General features: G+C 39.5%; 1 protein-coding gene across 4 annotated transcripts in view; it reads right to left on the reverse strand.

Annotated features, from left to right (window-relative positions):
* Window positions 1–19,057, reverse strand: part of LOC129732763 (lachesin) — a 319,022-nt gene that overhangs the window by 11,319 nt on the left and 288,646 nt on the right. For all 4 annotated transcript variants that reach the window (XM_055693966.1, XM_055693963.1, XM_055693964.1 and 1 more), the window contains one exon: window positions 8,381–8,440. In XM_055693966.1, coding sequence (XP_055549941.1) covers window positions 8,381–8,440 — 60 coding nt within the window. The remainder of the gene's footprint in view (window positions 1–8,380; window positions 8,441–19,057) is intronic.

Here is a 19,057-nt window from a genome sequence, read left to right on the forward strand (position 1 = left end):
TCGATTTTTTCAGAGATGGCTGGACTGATTTTCATGAAACTAATTGCAAATGAAAGGTCTAATTGCCCCATAAGACCCTATTGAATTTTAATGTAATCGGATTTTTAGTTTCGAGGTTATGTATCAAAATGTGAAAATCACAAAACTTCATTATCTCAGAAACTACAAAACCGATTTGAACAAAATCAGTATCAAAAGAACGGGCTTGTTTTTTGAACCATTCGTGAAATAATTTTATAATAATTGGACATGTAGTTCAAAAGTTATGCAAAGAAACATGTTTCAAACACTGTTTAAACTCACTCACTTTTCTCAGAGATGGCTGAACCGATTTTCACAAAATCAGTGTCATATGGAAGATCTTATTGCCCCATTAGACCCTATTGAATTTTATTGTTATTGGACTTCAACTTTGTATGTTATGTATAATAATGTGAAATCAGGCTATGACAAGAAACATGTTTCTAAGACTGTTTTAACTCACCCACTTTTCTCAGAGATGGATGGACCGATTTTCACAAAATAAGTTGCAATAGAAAGGTCTAAATGCCTGATAAAACCCTATTGAATTTTATTATAACGGACTGTAACTTTGTCTGTTATGTATCAAAATATAAAAGTTATGATACTCCATTATCTTAGAAACTACACAACCGATTTGAACAAAATAGGTATAGGTAAATAGGTCTTTAAAACTCCTAAATAAGGAATTTTATGATGATTGAACATGTAGTTCGAAGGTTATGAAAAGAAACGTCTTCAGAAAACTTTATCAAATTCACTCGTTTTGCCAAAGATGGCATCACTGATTTCAACAATCTTAGTTTTAAATTGGAGGTTTAGTTGCTTTATTGGTACCCATTTAATTTGATTATAACACTGGTTGACAAAATCGAAAAAAAATGCTGCTCTAAGGCTCATAATAGTTGCCCTAGAGAGAAAAAAATTCACAGGAAAAGCTTTTTTTCATTTTTTCTTAGCTAGACCTTCGGGGCAACACTTGTGTTGACCAGTGTAATCGGACTTTTATTTTATCCATTATGTGTTAAATTGTAAAAATATTGAAAATCTCTTCTTTCAAAGATTACACGACTTATTTAAAGAAAACAGGTGTCACAAGTTCGGATTTCAAAATGAAGTATGAAGTTGATTCCTGGTCTCTGAGCATCATCCCGGGTACTGAAAAACTCACATTGGGTAATGTTTGTCCCTTTTAGACTGGTAGAAACCGGAAGCTACTGTCTAGAAATTTAAAATGTTGCCATCTTCGCCATTGAAATACCCAGATTAGGCAGTTCGGCAATTTTATGATGAATTTTTTGATTTTATGATTATCAGGCAACCAGAAGTGGTCATCTGGATTGAAAATTGGGTTTTAGGTCGGATTCTGGCCACTGGGCACAATCCAGGTTTCAAGAACCCATATTGATTGGTATTTGGCCATTCATTGGATGCCTCTCAGAAACGATCAGTAATATCAACTGCGTCAAAGAATTTCAATTTCACTGATAAGATCATTAAAATTAATGTATAAGGAACAACATTTAATTATACATTATTTGAAATCTACTGACTAACGTTGACTCAAAGAATCTGAATATTTATAGGCAGTATGTGAGTACAAATCGATTATACCACAATCAATAACAAATTCGCATCATATAGTTGAAAGAATTTAATGTTATTTGCATGTATATGTGTTAATTTATATTCATATCGTCGGTTTCGTGCAACACTGGCACAACTCAAAAAACATAGTTTCGAGGAAAACGCGTTTGAAAATTTGCGTCAAAAATTTATTTTTCGATTTTCGATAAAACTTTGAAGTTTAAGATTACCAATCCTTATTAAACACATTTGGGTCTATTATGCACATATTACGTGCTCACGTTGTCCAAGTTAAAACCTTATTTTTACTAACTTCATGGAGAAATTTCGATTTGTGCAGCAAAGGCACTTCTACTCATAACTCCGGAGTTTTTGTGATTTTCTAAATGGGATTTCGTGTGATGAAACTTAACAGTATTTGGCATCGTTTGCCATAAAAAACTCAAAAATACAAAATTTTGAGTTGTACCAGTGTTGCACGAAGCCGATGATATGATAAATTTTAAATGTTCGGTATAGTTGTGCTGTTGGCTACCAAATTTTTTTTTTTTTTAGAATGAATAACAAATCCAGCAGAAATAATCAAGGTGTATTTTTTAAGTGTTGGAGTAAATCTATTTTAACAAATTATAAGTTCGAAGGAGAAAGGCTGGGTCTCACCGCTAGGTGGATTAATTTAGGTTTTAAATTGAATCTTGCAACCATTTGAATAGTTTTGTAGATATGCTTTCAAAATGGTCCTCTCGGAATAGATAGGGACTTCTAGAAGCCAAAGAAACAATGAAAAATACAAGACCAAATACCACCCAATATATATTTTCGCAACTGGAATGATGTCCACAGATCGGAAAATGGCCCATACGCCATTTTGAATTTCAAGATGGTGACTCCCGGTTTCTAGAAAGCAACCGAAGACTGTCGAATACCCTCCAATATGTGTATTTTCGTAATCGAGATGATGACCAGAGACTGGATAACGACGCCAGACATCATTTTTGATTCCAAAAGGCGACTTCCGGTTTCTGGAAAACAACAAAATGTAATCAAATACTTGTTTTTGAGTATTTCGGGGATCGGGATGAAGCGCAGACACCAGATATAAACTACAAACGCGATTTTTGGCTTTAGGATGGTGACTTCCGGTTTCTGGAAAACATCCAAAATTGACCAACTACCATCGCATATGAGTATGATGCCAAGAGACCTTTATACGACACCAGACGAACCAGAAGTCACCATCTAGAATTTTAAAATGGCGTATGAAGTCGATTTTCGGTCTCAGAGCGTCATTTGATTTTAAGATATACACGTATTGGGGGGTGCTCGACCATTCTGGGTTGTTTCCTAGAAACCGAAAGTCGACATCTTGGGATCCAGAATGGCGTCTGGGGTCATTTAATGGTTTCAGAGCATCGTCCCGATTCCGAAAATTGGGTGGTATTCAATCATTTTTGGTTGTTTTTCGGAAACCGGAAGGCGCTTATGAGGCATCTGGAGTCATTTTTGGGTCTATGTATATCACCCCGGTTCCGAAAATAAATTTTATTGATTTGTTTCTATAGCCTCTAGAAGCCCCAGTGGAATCTCTATCTAAAACAGCCCTAATAGTCAAATACCGCTATATGCAGAAATTTCAGGCCCGAGAGGCCAGAATCCAATTAGCTGAGTGAATAGTAAAATTAATGATCTTTTTTATGCTGGCAGCAATGGCGTCATCTGACGAAATCAAAAATGTTTAGTATACTATGTCATTTTATTATAAAAACACTTACAAATGAACAACGATTACAAAACGTAAAAATTTATTATCAAAATTTATGCACTGTGAAAAATGTTTTTTGCCGGTTACGGCCATTTTATTGTCGTCATAGCTACATGCTACACAGTGCGCGAATTGATAAACAATTTAAAAAATAAATAAGATGAAAAAATGAATTTATTTCTCGTTTTAGCTGTTGGAGATCATTGTTGGGGATCATGCGATTTGACGCCACCAGACTGATTTTGTGACACTACGTGAGATCGTTGGTATATATGGACGAGGCCAACACTATTGAGGCCTTAGAAGATAGCATAACATGAGTTTTTGTTAAATGTCATGCCACAATGCTGGAAAATAATAACGCAAAACTGTACCTTCCGTGTTAAATATTCGAAATGCAACCGTGGTCCCCGTGGCTCTGTCGTTAGCGATGTCGGTCGGCTAGCTCTCCCACACGGTTGTGATGTCGGGTTCGATTCCCGATCAGGTCGAGGATCTTTTCGAGCTGGAAATTTTCTCGACTCAGCACTGGGGCACGGTGTATCGTTGTACTTATCCTACACATACATAATGTGCCAAAAACAATATCGATAACAAATTCTCTCAACTAATCTTGTTGATCGAGACCGCTATTAGCCCCAAGGCTAAGCGTGCGATATTGTTGTAACCGTGTTCAACATTTGCATGAAGTAGTCTTTAAACAATCTATACCTATAAAAAAGCAGTCCGGTCTGTCTGTCTGTCTGATCAATATAGGCTCGGAAACTACCGAACCGATCGACGTGAAAATTTGTATGTAGGGGTTTTAGAGGCCGAGAAAGGTTCCTATGATGGTTTGAGACCCCTCTCTCTTCTGGAAGGGGGGGGTCCCATACAAATGAAACAGGAATTTCGCACAGCTCGAGAACCAATCAATCAAATACTACCAGATTTGGTATGTGAATGTTTTTAGAGGTAACAAATATGTCCATAATGGTTTGACTCCCCTCCCTCTTCTGTGAGGGAGGGGTTCCATACAAATGAAACACAAATTTCTGCTTATCTCGAGAACTAACCAACTAAATAGAACCAAATTTGGCAGGTGAATGTTTTTAGGGGTAAAAAATATATCCATAATGGTTTGACACCCCTCCCATGCAAATGAAACTCAAATTTTGCACAGCTCGAGAACCAATCAAGCAAATATAACCAAATTTGGCAAGTGCATGTTTTTGGGGGTAACAAACATGTCCATAATGTTTCGACACCCTTCCTTTTTCTGGCATATCTCCAAATACCTTTTCGAAATCTAAGATGGCGACTTCCGGTTTCTGAAAAACAGCGGCAAATGACCGAATACAATATGGGTATTTCCGGAATCGTTATGATGCACTGAAGCCACAAATCGACCTCAGACAACATTTCGAATTGTTAGATGGCGACTTCCGGTGTCTGGAAAACAGCCGAAAATTACTAAATACCATCTAATATGAATGTTTATTAAACCAGAATGACGCACAGAGGCCAGAAATTGTGTCCAAATGCTATTTTGAAATCTAAGACGGTGACTTCCGGATTCCGAAAAACAGCGGCAGATGATCAAATACCACCGAATATAGGTATTTCCGGAATTGTTATGCCGCACTGAAACCACAAATCGATCTCAGACAACATTTCGAATTGTAAGATGGCAACTTCCGGTGTCTGGAAAACAACCGAAAATGACCAAATAACACCTAATATGGGTGTTTCTTAAACCAGAATGGCGCACAGAGGCCAGCAATTGTCTCCAAATGCCATTTTGAAATCTAAGATGGCGACTTCCGGTTTCCGAAAAACAGCGGCAAATTATCAAATACCACCCAATATAGGTATTTCCGGAATTGTTATGACGCACTGAAGCCACAAATCGACCTCAGACAACATTTCGAATTGTAAGATGGCGACTTCCGGTGTCTCGAAAACAGCCGAAAATGACCAAATAACACTCAACATGGGTGTTTCTTCAACCAGAATGACGCACAGGGGCCAGAAATTGTCTCCAAATGCCATTTTAAAATCCAAGATAGCGACTCCCGAATTCTGAAAAACAGCGGCAAATGATCAAATACCACCCAATATGGGTATTTCCGGAACTGTTAGGATGCACTGAAGCCACAAATCGACCTATCAACATCAGACAACATTTTGAATTGTAAGATGGCGACTTCCGGTGTCTGAAAATGACCAAATAACACCCAATACGAGTGTTTCTTCATCCAGATTGACGCTCAGAGGCCAAAAATTGTCTCCTAATGCCATTTCATTTTGAAATTCAAGATGACAACTTCCGGTTTCTGAAAAACATCGGCAAATGACCAATTACCACCTAATATGGGTATTTCCGGGATTTTTATGATGCACTGAAGCCACAAATCGGCCTCAGACAACATTTTGAATTATAAGATGGCGACTTCCGGTGTCTGGAAAACAGCCAAAAATGACAAAATACCACCCAATATGAGTGTTTCTCTAACCAGAATGACGCTCAGGGGTCAGGAATTGTCTCCAAATGACATTTTAAAATCCAAGATGGCGACTTACGGTTTTTGAAAAATAGCCTGAAGTGACCAAATACCACCCAATATGTGTATCACCGGATCCAGAATGATGCAAGTAGCTAAAAATTGACCTCAGATACCAATTTGAATTGTAAAATGGCAACTTCTGGGAAACAGCCGAAAATAACCGAATACTACTACATATGGATATTTCCGTAATCGAAATGATGTATAGAAGCCAAGCATTGACCCTGGACACCATTTTTAATTCGAAGATGACCACTTTTAGTCTCTAAAAAACAACGAAAATAACTGAAATGCTTTCAATATATTTCCGGAATAGAGGTGATGTACAAAAGCCAAAAGTCGAGGATGTTGACAATTCGATAAAACCAATCATTTCAAATGATATAAACAAATCGCAAGGAATCAATGAATTTGAAATGTTCAAAAATATTAAACACTAAAATAGGCGAGACGAAGTTTGCCGGGTCAGCTAGTTTATCGATAAAAACTTTTCCCTTGAATGCCCTTGTAATGTTTAGCACAGACGTATTTGTCATTGTTACATTTAATTCCCCCCTTTGTTTTCTGGATTGTCCGAAAGTTTTTGCCAGCTACACGTGTTTACGAAGATGCGCCTTCACTAGAGCACAAAATCGCTCAATATGGCAGTTTGAAAGTTTATAGTCTTTTAACACAAAAATTACATTTTCAGATTTCGAATTCGGTCATCCTAGATAATGGCATGATATAAGATTCGACCAAAACATCACAGAGTCGTTATATTGACGAATGAGTAGCAATACAAACCCTTTCAGACACCGTGGCTTGTGAAGATAACCGCATTCGTTCATCCCGATGCAATGAACAGCTTAGAAAAAACATTTGTTCCACGAAAACAAATTGCTTGCCAAGTCACCACCTTTCGACCAACCTTCCAGTAAAAATAAATGTGTCTGCCGCGTCTACTTTCTCCTTACCAACAATATAAACGGACCTTTCGGCAAATTATGTCGTACAACTTCCGAACTCCTGGTTTCACGCTCGCAGTCTGGTTTGAATATACTTTGGGTACTGCGGTTGTTACACGTCTTGAAAGTTAACCTTCCTTTGGTACGCTGGACCTTGAACTTTAGAGCTTTAACTTTTTTTAACTGTTCTTAGTTTGATTCGAGCTTGAACCAATTTAAGGTTCACCGAGTTTTTTTGCGTCCACTGCCCAGCGAAAAACATTACAAAATAGGTCGTTACACACAAAATTTAACTTCACTTTTTTAGCAGTTCAAGGAGATTTGTTTACAAGGAGTAGGATTTTTTTCGATTCATCGTTGAGCGAGTTTGAGCTGTTTGAAATGAAAACAATTATTATGAATCGGAAAAATTATGAATATGAAAGCCTATTTTACAGGACAATGAACAGCATGTTTAAAAAATCTGATCCGAAATTTCATGGAAACAAACCTTTCTGAACTGTCAAATCTCTTTTCTTTTTTTATGACGTCGTCGTGCAATCACCCTTTTCTTTACACAGTAAACGAGCAAAAGCTATGCGACAGGGTCATTATCTTAAAATCTGTTCTATTTCATCAATTTTATATAATATCATATATTAAATCATTCGGCCTCAGTGTACAATTTAAAAATAAAATCTAAGTTTCAGGAACACTTTTGTATAGTGAAATTACCTCTCGAACTTTTTATTTCCAATAAACAAAATTCTGCTGTGAATAAACCTTCTCATTACACGATACAATTTCTTATGGCATTTAGCGGCCACATTCGTTATAATATCTTCAAACGAAGTTGAAAAAAGTACACGCGGCTATTGAAAACACGTGGTTCTGACACACGTCACATATACAAATGATAAAAATAGAAAATGGAAAATAAATATTACACTCACACCGACGCTGTAAATTCCAAAACTAAAGAGGCAACATTTTAATAACAATGCAAGAAGTGGACATCATCACGGTCAATAAAATGAAATATACAGTAACAAACTGCACACTTCATGTTCCATGACAATCGCACTGTTGGAGGCAGTATCAGTTTAATAGGTAACTTCAAAGCCATGAATATTTAGCATCAGTTTAGTTTTTCGTTTCCATAGCGCTGCATGGCAGCAACACCATCTAACCCAATTTCAAATAAATTTCACAGGATTGAGTGAGCGCTGGTATTCGAATGTAGTTTGATATCAAAGCGTCCAACATCAAAGGATGAAAGGTTAAAAGATGAACCGCAAAATAAAACTGCACCAATATCAATTTGATCGACAACTCGGCTGTGCTGTGCTGACTACGCCACTACTTCTACTTCAATTAAAACCACGAACCGTAATAGGTACAACGGATTATGGTCGAACAAAGTTCGAGTTTACGTCACAGTACACGCGACAACACGAGATGGATACAGAAAACAAGATTGAAAACTGCACTACTTCCGATACTCCGGAGCGCAAGGTTCCACTCCATCACATACCTACCTCCAATTATATTTAATTGATCGTCGCTTGTTTGTACTCCGCCCGGATGAATTTTTATTTCTGAAACGAGAACAGAGCAGACATAGAAAACAATGAGAAAATTGTCAAACAAATCATTTACAAGGAGAACAAAAAGGTAACGTAATAAAAAGTTCTGCTATTGCCGGAATCGGAATCAGCACAACAGGATGTACAATCGATCAGAGCGAAACGGAAACAGCAGCAGCAGAACGGCAAGCTGCCAATGACGACAGTGGTGACGAAGATTATAATGTCGGCATCCTTTCGGCACGGAAATTGATTGTACAAAAAAAGAACGATTCGGAACGAGCAGGAACATTATAAACGAATTGATCGAATGAATGGCAGTGATTGTTTGTTTGGGTGAGAAATCTAATTAGCTTCGTACTTCGATGCGTACGGTTTGCATGTCCTCCGGGAGCAGAGTTGTCATGAGCTGTGTAGTTGATGATTTTCCTTGTCAACCATTCCAGAGCCTGGCGAACCTGTATAAATATAGTAGGAATGACAAACGTAAGTCCGCTGTCCCATTCTTAGGTACCGTGAACATGCTTCGTTTTGAATGGTAGGCAGTTTGTATTTATCAGATTCAGGCTGGTGTAAGTTATCAGCAAAGGCAGTCGATGCTGGGTTTCGTTATCTGTAAAATACTTATGATCAGCAGAGGGTCGATTTTACTCTTGACTGGCTGTTTTTTTGAGAACTACTTAGAATAAGTTGAGAGACAAACGAGAATGATTTTTTGTTTGCTTTATCAAACTGAGAATTAATTTGAAAATTGGTAGAAAGCGTTTGAAGTCAAATCAAAAGTTCGAAGTTTTTCTGGAAAATAACAGAATGGCATTCAAACTAGATGCTGAATCTTGATTGGTACTCCTACTATTATGACTTTTGTTGTGATCCATAAGAGATTGGCAACCCACGCTTGTAGCTCGGGATGGAAGATTTAAAAATTTAGAACCATAGAGCCATCTTGGATTCCAAAATTGCATCTGGATAATTTTCCGGTTCCGAAAATATCAATATTGGACGGTGTCTGGTCATTTAGGCTATTTCCAAGAAACCAGAAATTACCATTTTTAAATCTTCCATCATCTCGCTTCAGAATATGATTGTTCATATTAGGTAGTATTTGTTCATTTTTGGTTGTTTTCTAGCTACCGCAAATTTACACCTTGGATTTTAAAATAATGGCTGGGGTAAATTTTTGGCTTTATTTAATACTTATTTAATATTTATTTAGGGTGGTATTTGGCAATTTTTGGCTATTTTCCAAACCCCGGAGGTCACCACTTTGGATTTCAAAATTGCCATTGAATTATATTTGGCCTTGTTCTCAGCTCTAATTGTTTGAAATTTGTGTTCCACAGGGCTCGACATTTTATAATATACAGAAGTCGCTTTTTACGCGGTTTGTTGTACCGCATTCAAGAGATTAGATTAAAATAATTAATTATTCTTCCGAATTGAGTAGAAATAATCCACGTTATTTTAAAGATATCTCGTTTAAAAAAACGCATAAAAATATCCCGCGTAAAAAGCGACTCCAGTGTAGTACAATAGTAAGTATCCCAAAATTGCATATTTTGCATTTTTGTACTAACCAAAATCAAGGAATTCGAAATTGGACAAGTTTCATTACTTTTCTTTGCCTGGTGAATGTTTTTGTAAATATTTCACAGAGATAATTTTTATTATTGTCTTCCAGAGTTGTTATTAATATGTCACATAATAAATAACATGCATGGCTTCTGAGTTTTATATTTTGAAAGTTGTAGGGTTCGAGCAAATCGGGGAATAAAATTTTTTCGGGAAAATTAACCATGTTATTTCATCTTCTTTATTCTTAGATCCATAAACTTTTGGTGCATTACAAATAATGTTTTGGAATCATTTTTTTTTATTTTGTCACAAAAATTCTGCATTTTCAAATGATAATAACTCAGTCAGTTTTCAACAGGTTTCCTTCATTTTTTTAGCAATCGATTGGAAAATTAGCAAAGCATCCGCCAAATTGCGGAGAATTGTGGTTTTATGATGCTAAGTACTACAATAACTATTGAAAAATCATAATATTGTTTTGAACGCAGGTTTCGATTGACCAGAACAAAAAAGCCAAATACCGTCCAATATCGATAGTTAAGGAACCTTGATGATATCCAGGGCTCAGAAATCGACCCCAGATGCTGTTTCAAAGAGCTAGATTGTGACTTTCGGGTTTTGTGAAACAGTCTAAAATAATTGGTTTTTAACATCTAAAATAGTAGAGTGCTTGTTGAATCGAGATTATGCTCAGATAACAGATGTCAACTCCAGATTCCTTTTTCGCAATTCAAGATGATGACTTCCGATTTTGGGATAACGGTCTAAATGGCCAAATACCACGGATTCGAGATGATGCCCTTAGGTTAAAAAATTACTTCAGATGATATTTTTAAATTCAGGATGGTGACTTCCAGAATTGGCTACCCACCCAATCAGATTTTTCTGGAATTAGATAGATGCTCAGAAACTAGAAATAAACTTCAGACTCCATTTCTAAATTCAAAATGGTGACTTTCGGTTCCTAAAAACCCAGTGAATATCACACCATATGGTTATATCAGAAACCAGAATTTTTCATAGAAATCGGAGATCAACTAAAGGTACCATTTTGATGTTCAAGGTTGTGACTTCCGATGTCTGAGAAACAGTCAACAATGACGAAATCCTCCCTTATATGAGTACTTTCGTAATAAGGCTGATGTCCATGGCCAGCTGTCGACCCAAGACGCAAAATCAAGGTTACAACTTCTGGTTCCTAGAAGACAGCCTTCTTTTGATTTCAGGTAGAAAGAAAATTTGCTGCCAAAAACCTGAGAGATCAAACTCAGGTAGTGTGGGGTTCGACGCACTAGAAACCCTCCAGTCTTCAGCATATAAAACTCCCCGGAACTACCACCAGATATTGTTTCAGGGAGCGGCTTTTATGCTCTGTCTAACCTCCTGGATCTAATAATTCTGCTTGCTAATTAATTAACTAACCAGGAGACTGACAGTTAGCTAATACTGGCGGAGTGTCGGTGGTCTTGTATTCAACTTAAGGACTATTTGAGAGGCGGCTGCACAAACCGCCCTCCACATGTCAGGATGTTCACACATCTTCTGAACTGAGTTGTCCGAAGTAGTATCTGGCTGGCTCACTACTATTATGTCGCTCCACGCACGCGCAAGTCGAGGACATACGAAGAAGACATGCTCAGCAGTATCTTCCGCATCCACACACTCGGGGCACACGTGGGACTCCGCATGCCTGAACCTGTGTAGGTACTGCCTGAAGCAACCATGACCTGGCAGGATCTGTTTAATGTGGGAGTTAACTTCTCCATGGCGCCTCTCGACCCATCCGGATACTAGTTAGTACCTAGCGCTTTGGACCACACTGGCAAGAAGTTTACGCTTGCTGCCATTCACCGATGAGCTATTCGACATCATTCGAGATGCTGCAATAGCCGTTGAAGCCTAGCTTAGTTGCCAAGCTTAGTTGTCGTTACTCTTAAATGTGAGCTTATCGTCAACCATAACCCCCAAGAGCCTCAAAGATCGCTTTGGGGTGATTATGCAGTCTCCGACTCTGGCCACCGCCTGTTGCTCTAATTTGCGGTTATTCACAACCGTGACCTCCGTCTCATGGTGCGCTAACTCCAGTTTCCTGGAATACATCCAGTCTTCGACCTTGCGTTTACAGTGTGCGGCCGTCAACTCGACCTCCTCTAGCGTAATGTCGTCTGCAAAGCCGACTATCACAACTCCTTCAGGGAACTTGAGTTTCAACACCCCGTCATACATGACACTCCACAACACCGGTCCCAGGATGAACCTTCTGGAACTCCTGCGGTAATTGGGACGCTCTTCTGACTCTCCTCCGTTTTGTAAACAAGTACTCCATTCCTAGGGTGGCGAGTCCTAGGCATGGTAGCGTCGCACGCCCGCGATAGTATGGTAACTAGTTGGGCAGCTGTCGGGCAGAGCCAATTGCCTCCATCGCACTCTCTTTTCATTGCCTCTTTGAATACCTCGGCACCGAAATGCGATGTCTTCCAGCCGCAGACGGTGTGAGTGCTTTACCCGTCACTTGCTGCCTCGCTTTGTTTTCTACAAACCGACTGCTGGTCGCTTTTTTTTTGTAGCGATCGTCTATCCTCCAGTGAAATGGATTAAGTCACATTGATTATCGACTTCGCACCATTTCTGCCATATGTATATTTGGTCCCAACGTTTGCCAGATCTAAGTTGAGTTTTGCCAAAGCCTAAAACAGAATCTGACCCCTCTGATTCGTAGTCTACTCGTCGTCCATACGGCCGCCATACTGGATTTATCCGCAACCCAATTACCCTTTTCGGGAGGGATGCGGCAGAAGTCCGATACGATGGCGATGTCCGAAAGCGACCCAGTGACTGCTTGGTATAGCAGCTGCTGAGCCGCATAGCAGCGGCTCAGGTTCAGTTGTGTTACCCTTATGCCTGAGGTTTCGCAGCCGGCTTACCGACTGAACATCTGTGGCCCCCTAATGTGATTGGCATCCCGTTTTCAGAACATACCATGCACTTGGGAGACTTCATGCAATTCTTCGCTTTATGGCCTGCACCACCGCAACGCCCACATAACAGACTCCTGTCGGACCCCTTGCAAGTCCAGGACTTATGTCCACCCTCAAAGCACCGGGAGCAAACGTCCGGATGTTGGATCCTTAGCTTGCCTTTCTTTAGTGCTAGGTTCGCATCTGCCGATGCTTGTCGGAAGGAGACCACCTGGGTCCCTGCTTGACTTTTTCAGAGGCGGATTGACTCAGTGGCCAACTCAACTCCACACTTCTCTTTAAGGGCTTATGCAACATCACACCCCTCGGTGATTTCATCCAGGTTTTTAAGCTGAAGATTCACCCCCGAGATGAGTGTCCGAGCCAGCACCTCTTTGCCCAGCACCTGCTCAGTCACCGCCGTGTAGAAACCAATCCACGGATGGTCCGCACATCTGCCCCTAAATCGTTGATCTTGATTTCGTTCCTCAATTTCCTCAAGACTTCTTAGTACTCAGACCCGTCAGTTTAAAATATGCGGGCGTCCCCATGCTCCTCGCTGTATCGACATTTGGCAGACGTTCTATTGCCGCTCCGTCTTGGCGCATTTTACCCTCCTTGTGCCCCTGGGTTTCCCGCAGTCGCCGCTCCGGTCGATGTTCCGGCCGGTTCGTGAGACTAGCTCCATCAGCCTTCATCACTTCATCACTTTATCGGGGGCAGCTTCCCCGGAGCATGCCTCATTCGCTTACCAACCAGCTCCGTAAAGCAGATCGCGGCGAATGAGGGCATGAAGGCATCGGTCTGAACCTGCTTAGATTTAGTTGCCCTCCTTGTCCTCTCCCCCTTTTCGGAGGCAACCCAAGCCACAAGGTCGCGTTAAACGCGGTTTTACGCGGATTCCGGAATGTACGCGGTTTTTATTTACGCGGATCCCGGAGTGTACTCCCTTTAAGCTTCATCGATGGTAGTCCGAAGTAGGAGAAGGCCCTGCTTTAAATCCCTGGACATATTGCTCCTCTTCGCCACGAATTCGAGCTCGAGCTCGAGCTGTTTTTAAAGCGCTGCCACCCTAGGCCGCTTGTCCCTGCTTTTTTCGATGGCCTTGACTAGCAAGGGACCATCGACCGTTATATCCGGTGTGGAAACTGGCGTCTTAACCTTTCCGCCACCGGGTTTTGCTGCATCCGTCTCCGCATTTTTCTGCGGAAACCGCTGGATGCCACCTCGCGCAACGGGATTAGGTAATTACTCCACACCTGTCGTTTGTTGCTTATTTGTACTGTAGTAGTTAGTCGCCTGTGTGGTCCCATGGTGGTCTATGCCGATGCCGAAGCAGTGGGGTCATATCTAGGGTAGGTCGCCCATATGAGCAACTATGTCGCCCCCGGTGGAGGTCAGGAAAGGAAATCCGGTCCTAAGACCAATTCCCATCATCTGATCCGTCTCCTGCCTAATTCCCACTAGCAATGGACGCGGAACATACTGGTTTTGGTACTGGTAATTGGAAACGTGCTCACAGTTACATTACATTCACCACTTCCTAATTCGTTCACACACACACACACACACACACACACACACACACACACACACACACACACACACACACACGATACAACAGGGGTGAACCAATGTTTAAAATATAGCGAAATACGACTCCGAAACTATAATGAAAAAGCGACTAATAAACCCCTCAAATTAGTAAACTACAAGTTCCTACAACGTTCGCGTGGACCAAATGCAATTCAAGGTGTAAATCAGGGAGAATCTCGCACTTTAAAACAATCGTAAATAGGCTTACATCACTAGTTTATTTCACCTTCCCGACATAACTTCACTTAACCTAATTTACTTAGTCTCCTGCTCTTGCTTCACTTGTTCCATATAATTAAACACGAGTCGGTGAATCGAACATCGTAGCGATTGACGAATTCTTTTTTTTTTTTAATAAGAGGGGGTTGTTACTAGCTTAAGTATTTATGATGAATATAAGTAAATAATGAGTATGTGTGTCCAATCACAAATGGTGACTTCTCAACACTGTTAGAAAAATAGTAGTTTTAATTGTTAAGATTTGTTTGCTTTCGCAATTAGGATTTATCATTCGTAGGGATTTAAATCTAGTTGTCAAGAAAGGAAAGAAAACTTACAACTAACTTAATTGCTAACTTATTGGCTATGAAGAGAGCTTATCGTAGCAATTGAGGATTGCAACGATTTTTGTCGTAAATTGTTAATAATTTTATTTGACATAGCTTCTAGTGGTTCAACACCAGTAAGTCTATAAGGAGGACGCTTCAAAATCAATTTCCGAATTTTATTCTGAATCCTTTGGAGCGTTTTCTTCCTTGTTGAACAGCAACTTGACCAGATCGGTACAGCATAAAGCATTGCTGGTCTAAAAAATTGTTTGTAAATCAAAAGTTTGTTGTTTCAACAAAGTTTGGAATTTCTATTAATGAGAGAATATAAACATCTCGCATATTTGATACACTTTGCTTGTATACTTCAAATGTGCTCTTTGAAAATAAGTTTTTTATCGTAAATTAGTCCCAAGTACTTAACTTTGTCAGACCAACTTGAAATAACCCCATTCATCATGATAACGTGATTATTGTTTGGCTTGAGGAAAGAAGCCCTAGTCTTATGGGGAAAAATTATCATTTGAGTTTTAGAAGCATTGGGAGAAATTTTCCACTTTTGCATGTAGGAAGAAAAAATATCTGAACTTTTCTGCAATCGACTGCATATGACACGAAGACTTTTTCCTTTTACGGAAATGCTTGTGTCATCGCAGAACAATGACTTTGTGCATCCTGGAGGCAAATCAGGAAGATCTGAAGTGAATATGTTGTACAGGACTGGACCCAAGACTGAACCTTGAGGCACACCTGTTCTGACAGGAAATTAATCAGATTTTGAATTCTGATAGACAACCTGCAGAGTTCGATCAGTAAGATAATTTTTTTTAATTTTAATTAGGAAAATTGGAAAATTAAAATTGACGAATTCTTGTTTAACCGCAGCGCACGGTAGTAGTGCCGGGCCTATAGCAACCGGCCAGCTCCCTCCAGTACTGTCTAGAAGCGACGGCTTGGCTTAGTGTTCCACAAAATGGTGGAGTTCCGATTGAAACGTCGTAAAATGTAGGAGCAAATTTTTTTGTCTCCTTCGAATGGATGACACTAGAATCAAGCCCCAAGCATTATTAGTACAGGTTTCTAAATTTCCATCGCGATGACTTCCAATAACTTGTAACTAGCGTCTTAACTTCAATATCACTCAACTCATTTGCAGTAGTATTGGTGATACTAATACCCCTTCGTCTCTGACATGAAACGACAGACTTGGAGGGATATCCAGGGTAATAAAATATTGCCTGTCAAAATAATAATCCCGATTTCCCTATTCCTTTCCGGGAGTTATCATGAAGTCATTGTTGAATTCAAGCCTGTTTGACATAATATTCTTCGCTCCCAAGTCTATACAATTTTGTCTAAGATATAATTTGTGAGTGTTCTGGTAAATCTTGAGAAGTTTCCAACAATGTTAAAAATATACTTTGATGAATTTGATATTTCTAGATTATTACAAGCAACTAGAGTAACGCCCTGTATCTCTATTTTTATTGCGAGGTGTTTTTAAAAAAAAAATCTGTGACTGTTTACACCCTATTATCATGTTGTGGATTTTCGATTATTCTTGATCTATCGGTATTTCTAGCCCTCCATCCAGAATCATTTTAATATATTCGTTATATTTTTTTAAACTCTCTGACATTAATTCACATTCTTGATTGTTAACCCTCAATAAATTAACATTGAACCTAACCCTCGCCCCTGTGCACACATTTGTTATCATCCCCATTCTCCAATGACTGCATCAAGCATCTTTGACGTTATGATTGTGTAACACTAAATGTTGATGAGAGTCGTTCAGCGATTCAGCGTTCAGCGATTCTAACTTTAACTGTCTGTCACATTTTCTCCACTATTTACTCAAATGTACCTATTCGCAATTGCATAACACCTCGTGCAGAAAATGCAGTCTGCATCATCTGGAAAAACATATGTGTGTAACTCAATTACTTTCACATGGAGCGAAAATCAACGCCTCGTTAAATGATTACCTTTGTCTGTTTTTACCTTCCGCTTGTTATGTAAGCTTCAGAATTGTATTCTTCCCTAGTTTTTTTTCGGTTTTTTATGATTGTTTGCTTTTTGTTAAGAATTTCTGACTCAAAACATTATCGTTGGATAAGTTTCAAGCGTTGTTAGAAGCAATTTTCTGTACAAAAGCAATACAATGATCATCACAACAGTGCAAAGGTAGTGCAATATACCCTGTCGACAATTTTTACTGCTTTAACTCTATTCATACTATGTGCGCAACACCTGGGCAGCATTCATTGTCCGTACGAATCACCGCAGGAGTTTGGAGCAGAATACTCCGTTATACGGATGCTTTTCGCAGCGCAAATCGGTAGCTTGCAGTGGTGGTGCCTACACTTTATAATGCCACCCGCTCGGCTTCAATCGCGTACTTTTCCATGCTGGTAGCCTTTCGCCTGCCTTTTAGAGCTCCCAGCAGGAGCACCACGTCCTGCATTATGGATACCCGGATCTAGCAGTGCGACCATAACCTACCTACATCACGAACTACCCGTTTGCTGGCGGCGACAGCCGTCCGGTGGAACGAAACACTTTGTGTGACTTTCGTTAACTTTCATTAGCTAATAACATTGTTTTGATTCAGTTAGAAAGCTTTAGTAGGTAATGCTAGTCTGTCAGTCCATGTGCTTTGGGCACGGACGAGAAAATAGTTAACATGTTTGTCTTCTGGTTTCCGGGCTGATTAATGAATGTTCTCTGACAAATCACGAAACGTCAATTTGATCAGTGAGAATTTGCTACTTTGTGCTCACGCAAATTGTGGCATCAAAATACTATGTTAGACACGACTCTGTTATTCTCTTTCTACTTCCATTGCAATGCGATAAATAATGCAAATATGGACATTTCTCACTGTTATGCCACGTTATATCTGATTGCGCCAAGAAAATTATATTTAATTTAGCTTCAAAGTTACAGGTTGAGTTTTTTCACATGCCCGAAGCTGTCACCAGCAGATTTTAGTCATGGTGGGTTGAGGTTTATTGGATCACCCAAAGTATATTCCGACAAACTTTGGAGACCCAAAAACTGTAAATTTATTTCATAAGTTTGAAACGTGACTCACAAATTCAATCGTTTAAAACATCAAAATTCTTCATTGGTATAAAATCATGAACTTTGTACTCCAGCTACAAGGGACGGTACTCGTATAGTCATTGCTAGCAGCAGCAGTTAAAAATATTAAACATTTCAAACAAATTTGTTGAAATCATTAATATTTTTAACTCTAGCTTCTACCCAATAACTTTCGGAAGGTCGTAACTCAGTACAGAGAAGTTTTTCGAGTTTTGGCATATTATTGACTTGTACCACATAATCACAGTTTTAGCAGAGTAACGTGATTTCGGGTCGGGCTGAAAAGATGGGGTTTCATGGTAACTTGCATTCCAGAAGTTATAAGGAAATAAGCTTTTTCTTCACCTCTCTGTCTACAGTACGATCCGCTCTTCTATTTTTTTGGTCACATTTTTATTTCTTTTCAATAACCAAACGTTCAAAAAAAGCGAACAAAAATTATTAACGTTCTCAGGGTGTATCCATCATTTACAAAGTTTCTTGGCATAGCCAGGGCTTCAATTTGAATGCAGCCCTAATACATACTCCAGGAAAAAGGCACAGTTTGTCCCCTAGACTTCAAACTGGAAAAAATAGAGGATTCCAGCTTTCTAATCGTTCTTGTGAATTTTGGTGCCCCAGTCACTTCGTTTGCCCACGATCTTTTGACACACGGTGGCTCGAGGTACCGAAATTCACAGGAATGGTTGAAGAGCTATATCTTTTTTTTACAGTTCAAGCACCAGGGTAATTTTTTTGCGTTTGTCAACTAGGGGATACACTTCTCTGGTGGCTAGGGGCACCAAAATTCATGGCATGTTCCTGATAACACAATGGAAAGCTGTTTTCACACTGAAAATTCGACG

Source organism: Wyeomyia smithii, chromosome 3 (genome assembly GCF_029784165.1).
Source record: "Wyeomyia smithii strain HCP4-BCI-WySm-NY-G18 chromosome 3, ASM2978416v1, whole genome shotgun sequence".
Classification (NCBI taxonomy): domain Eukaryota; kingdom Metazoa; phylum Arthropoda; class Insecta; order Diptera; family Culicidae; genus Wyeomyia; species Wyeomyia smithii.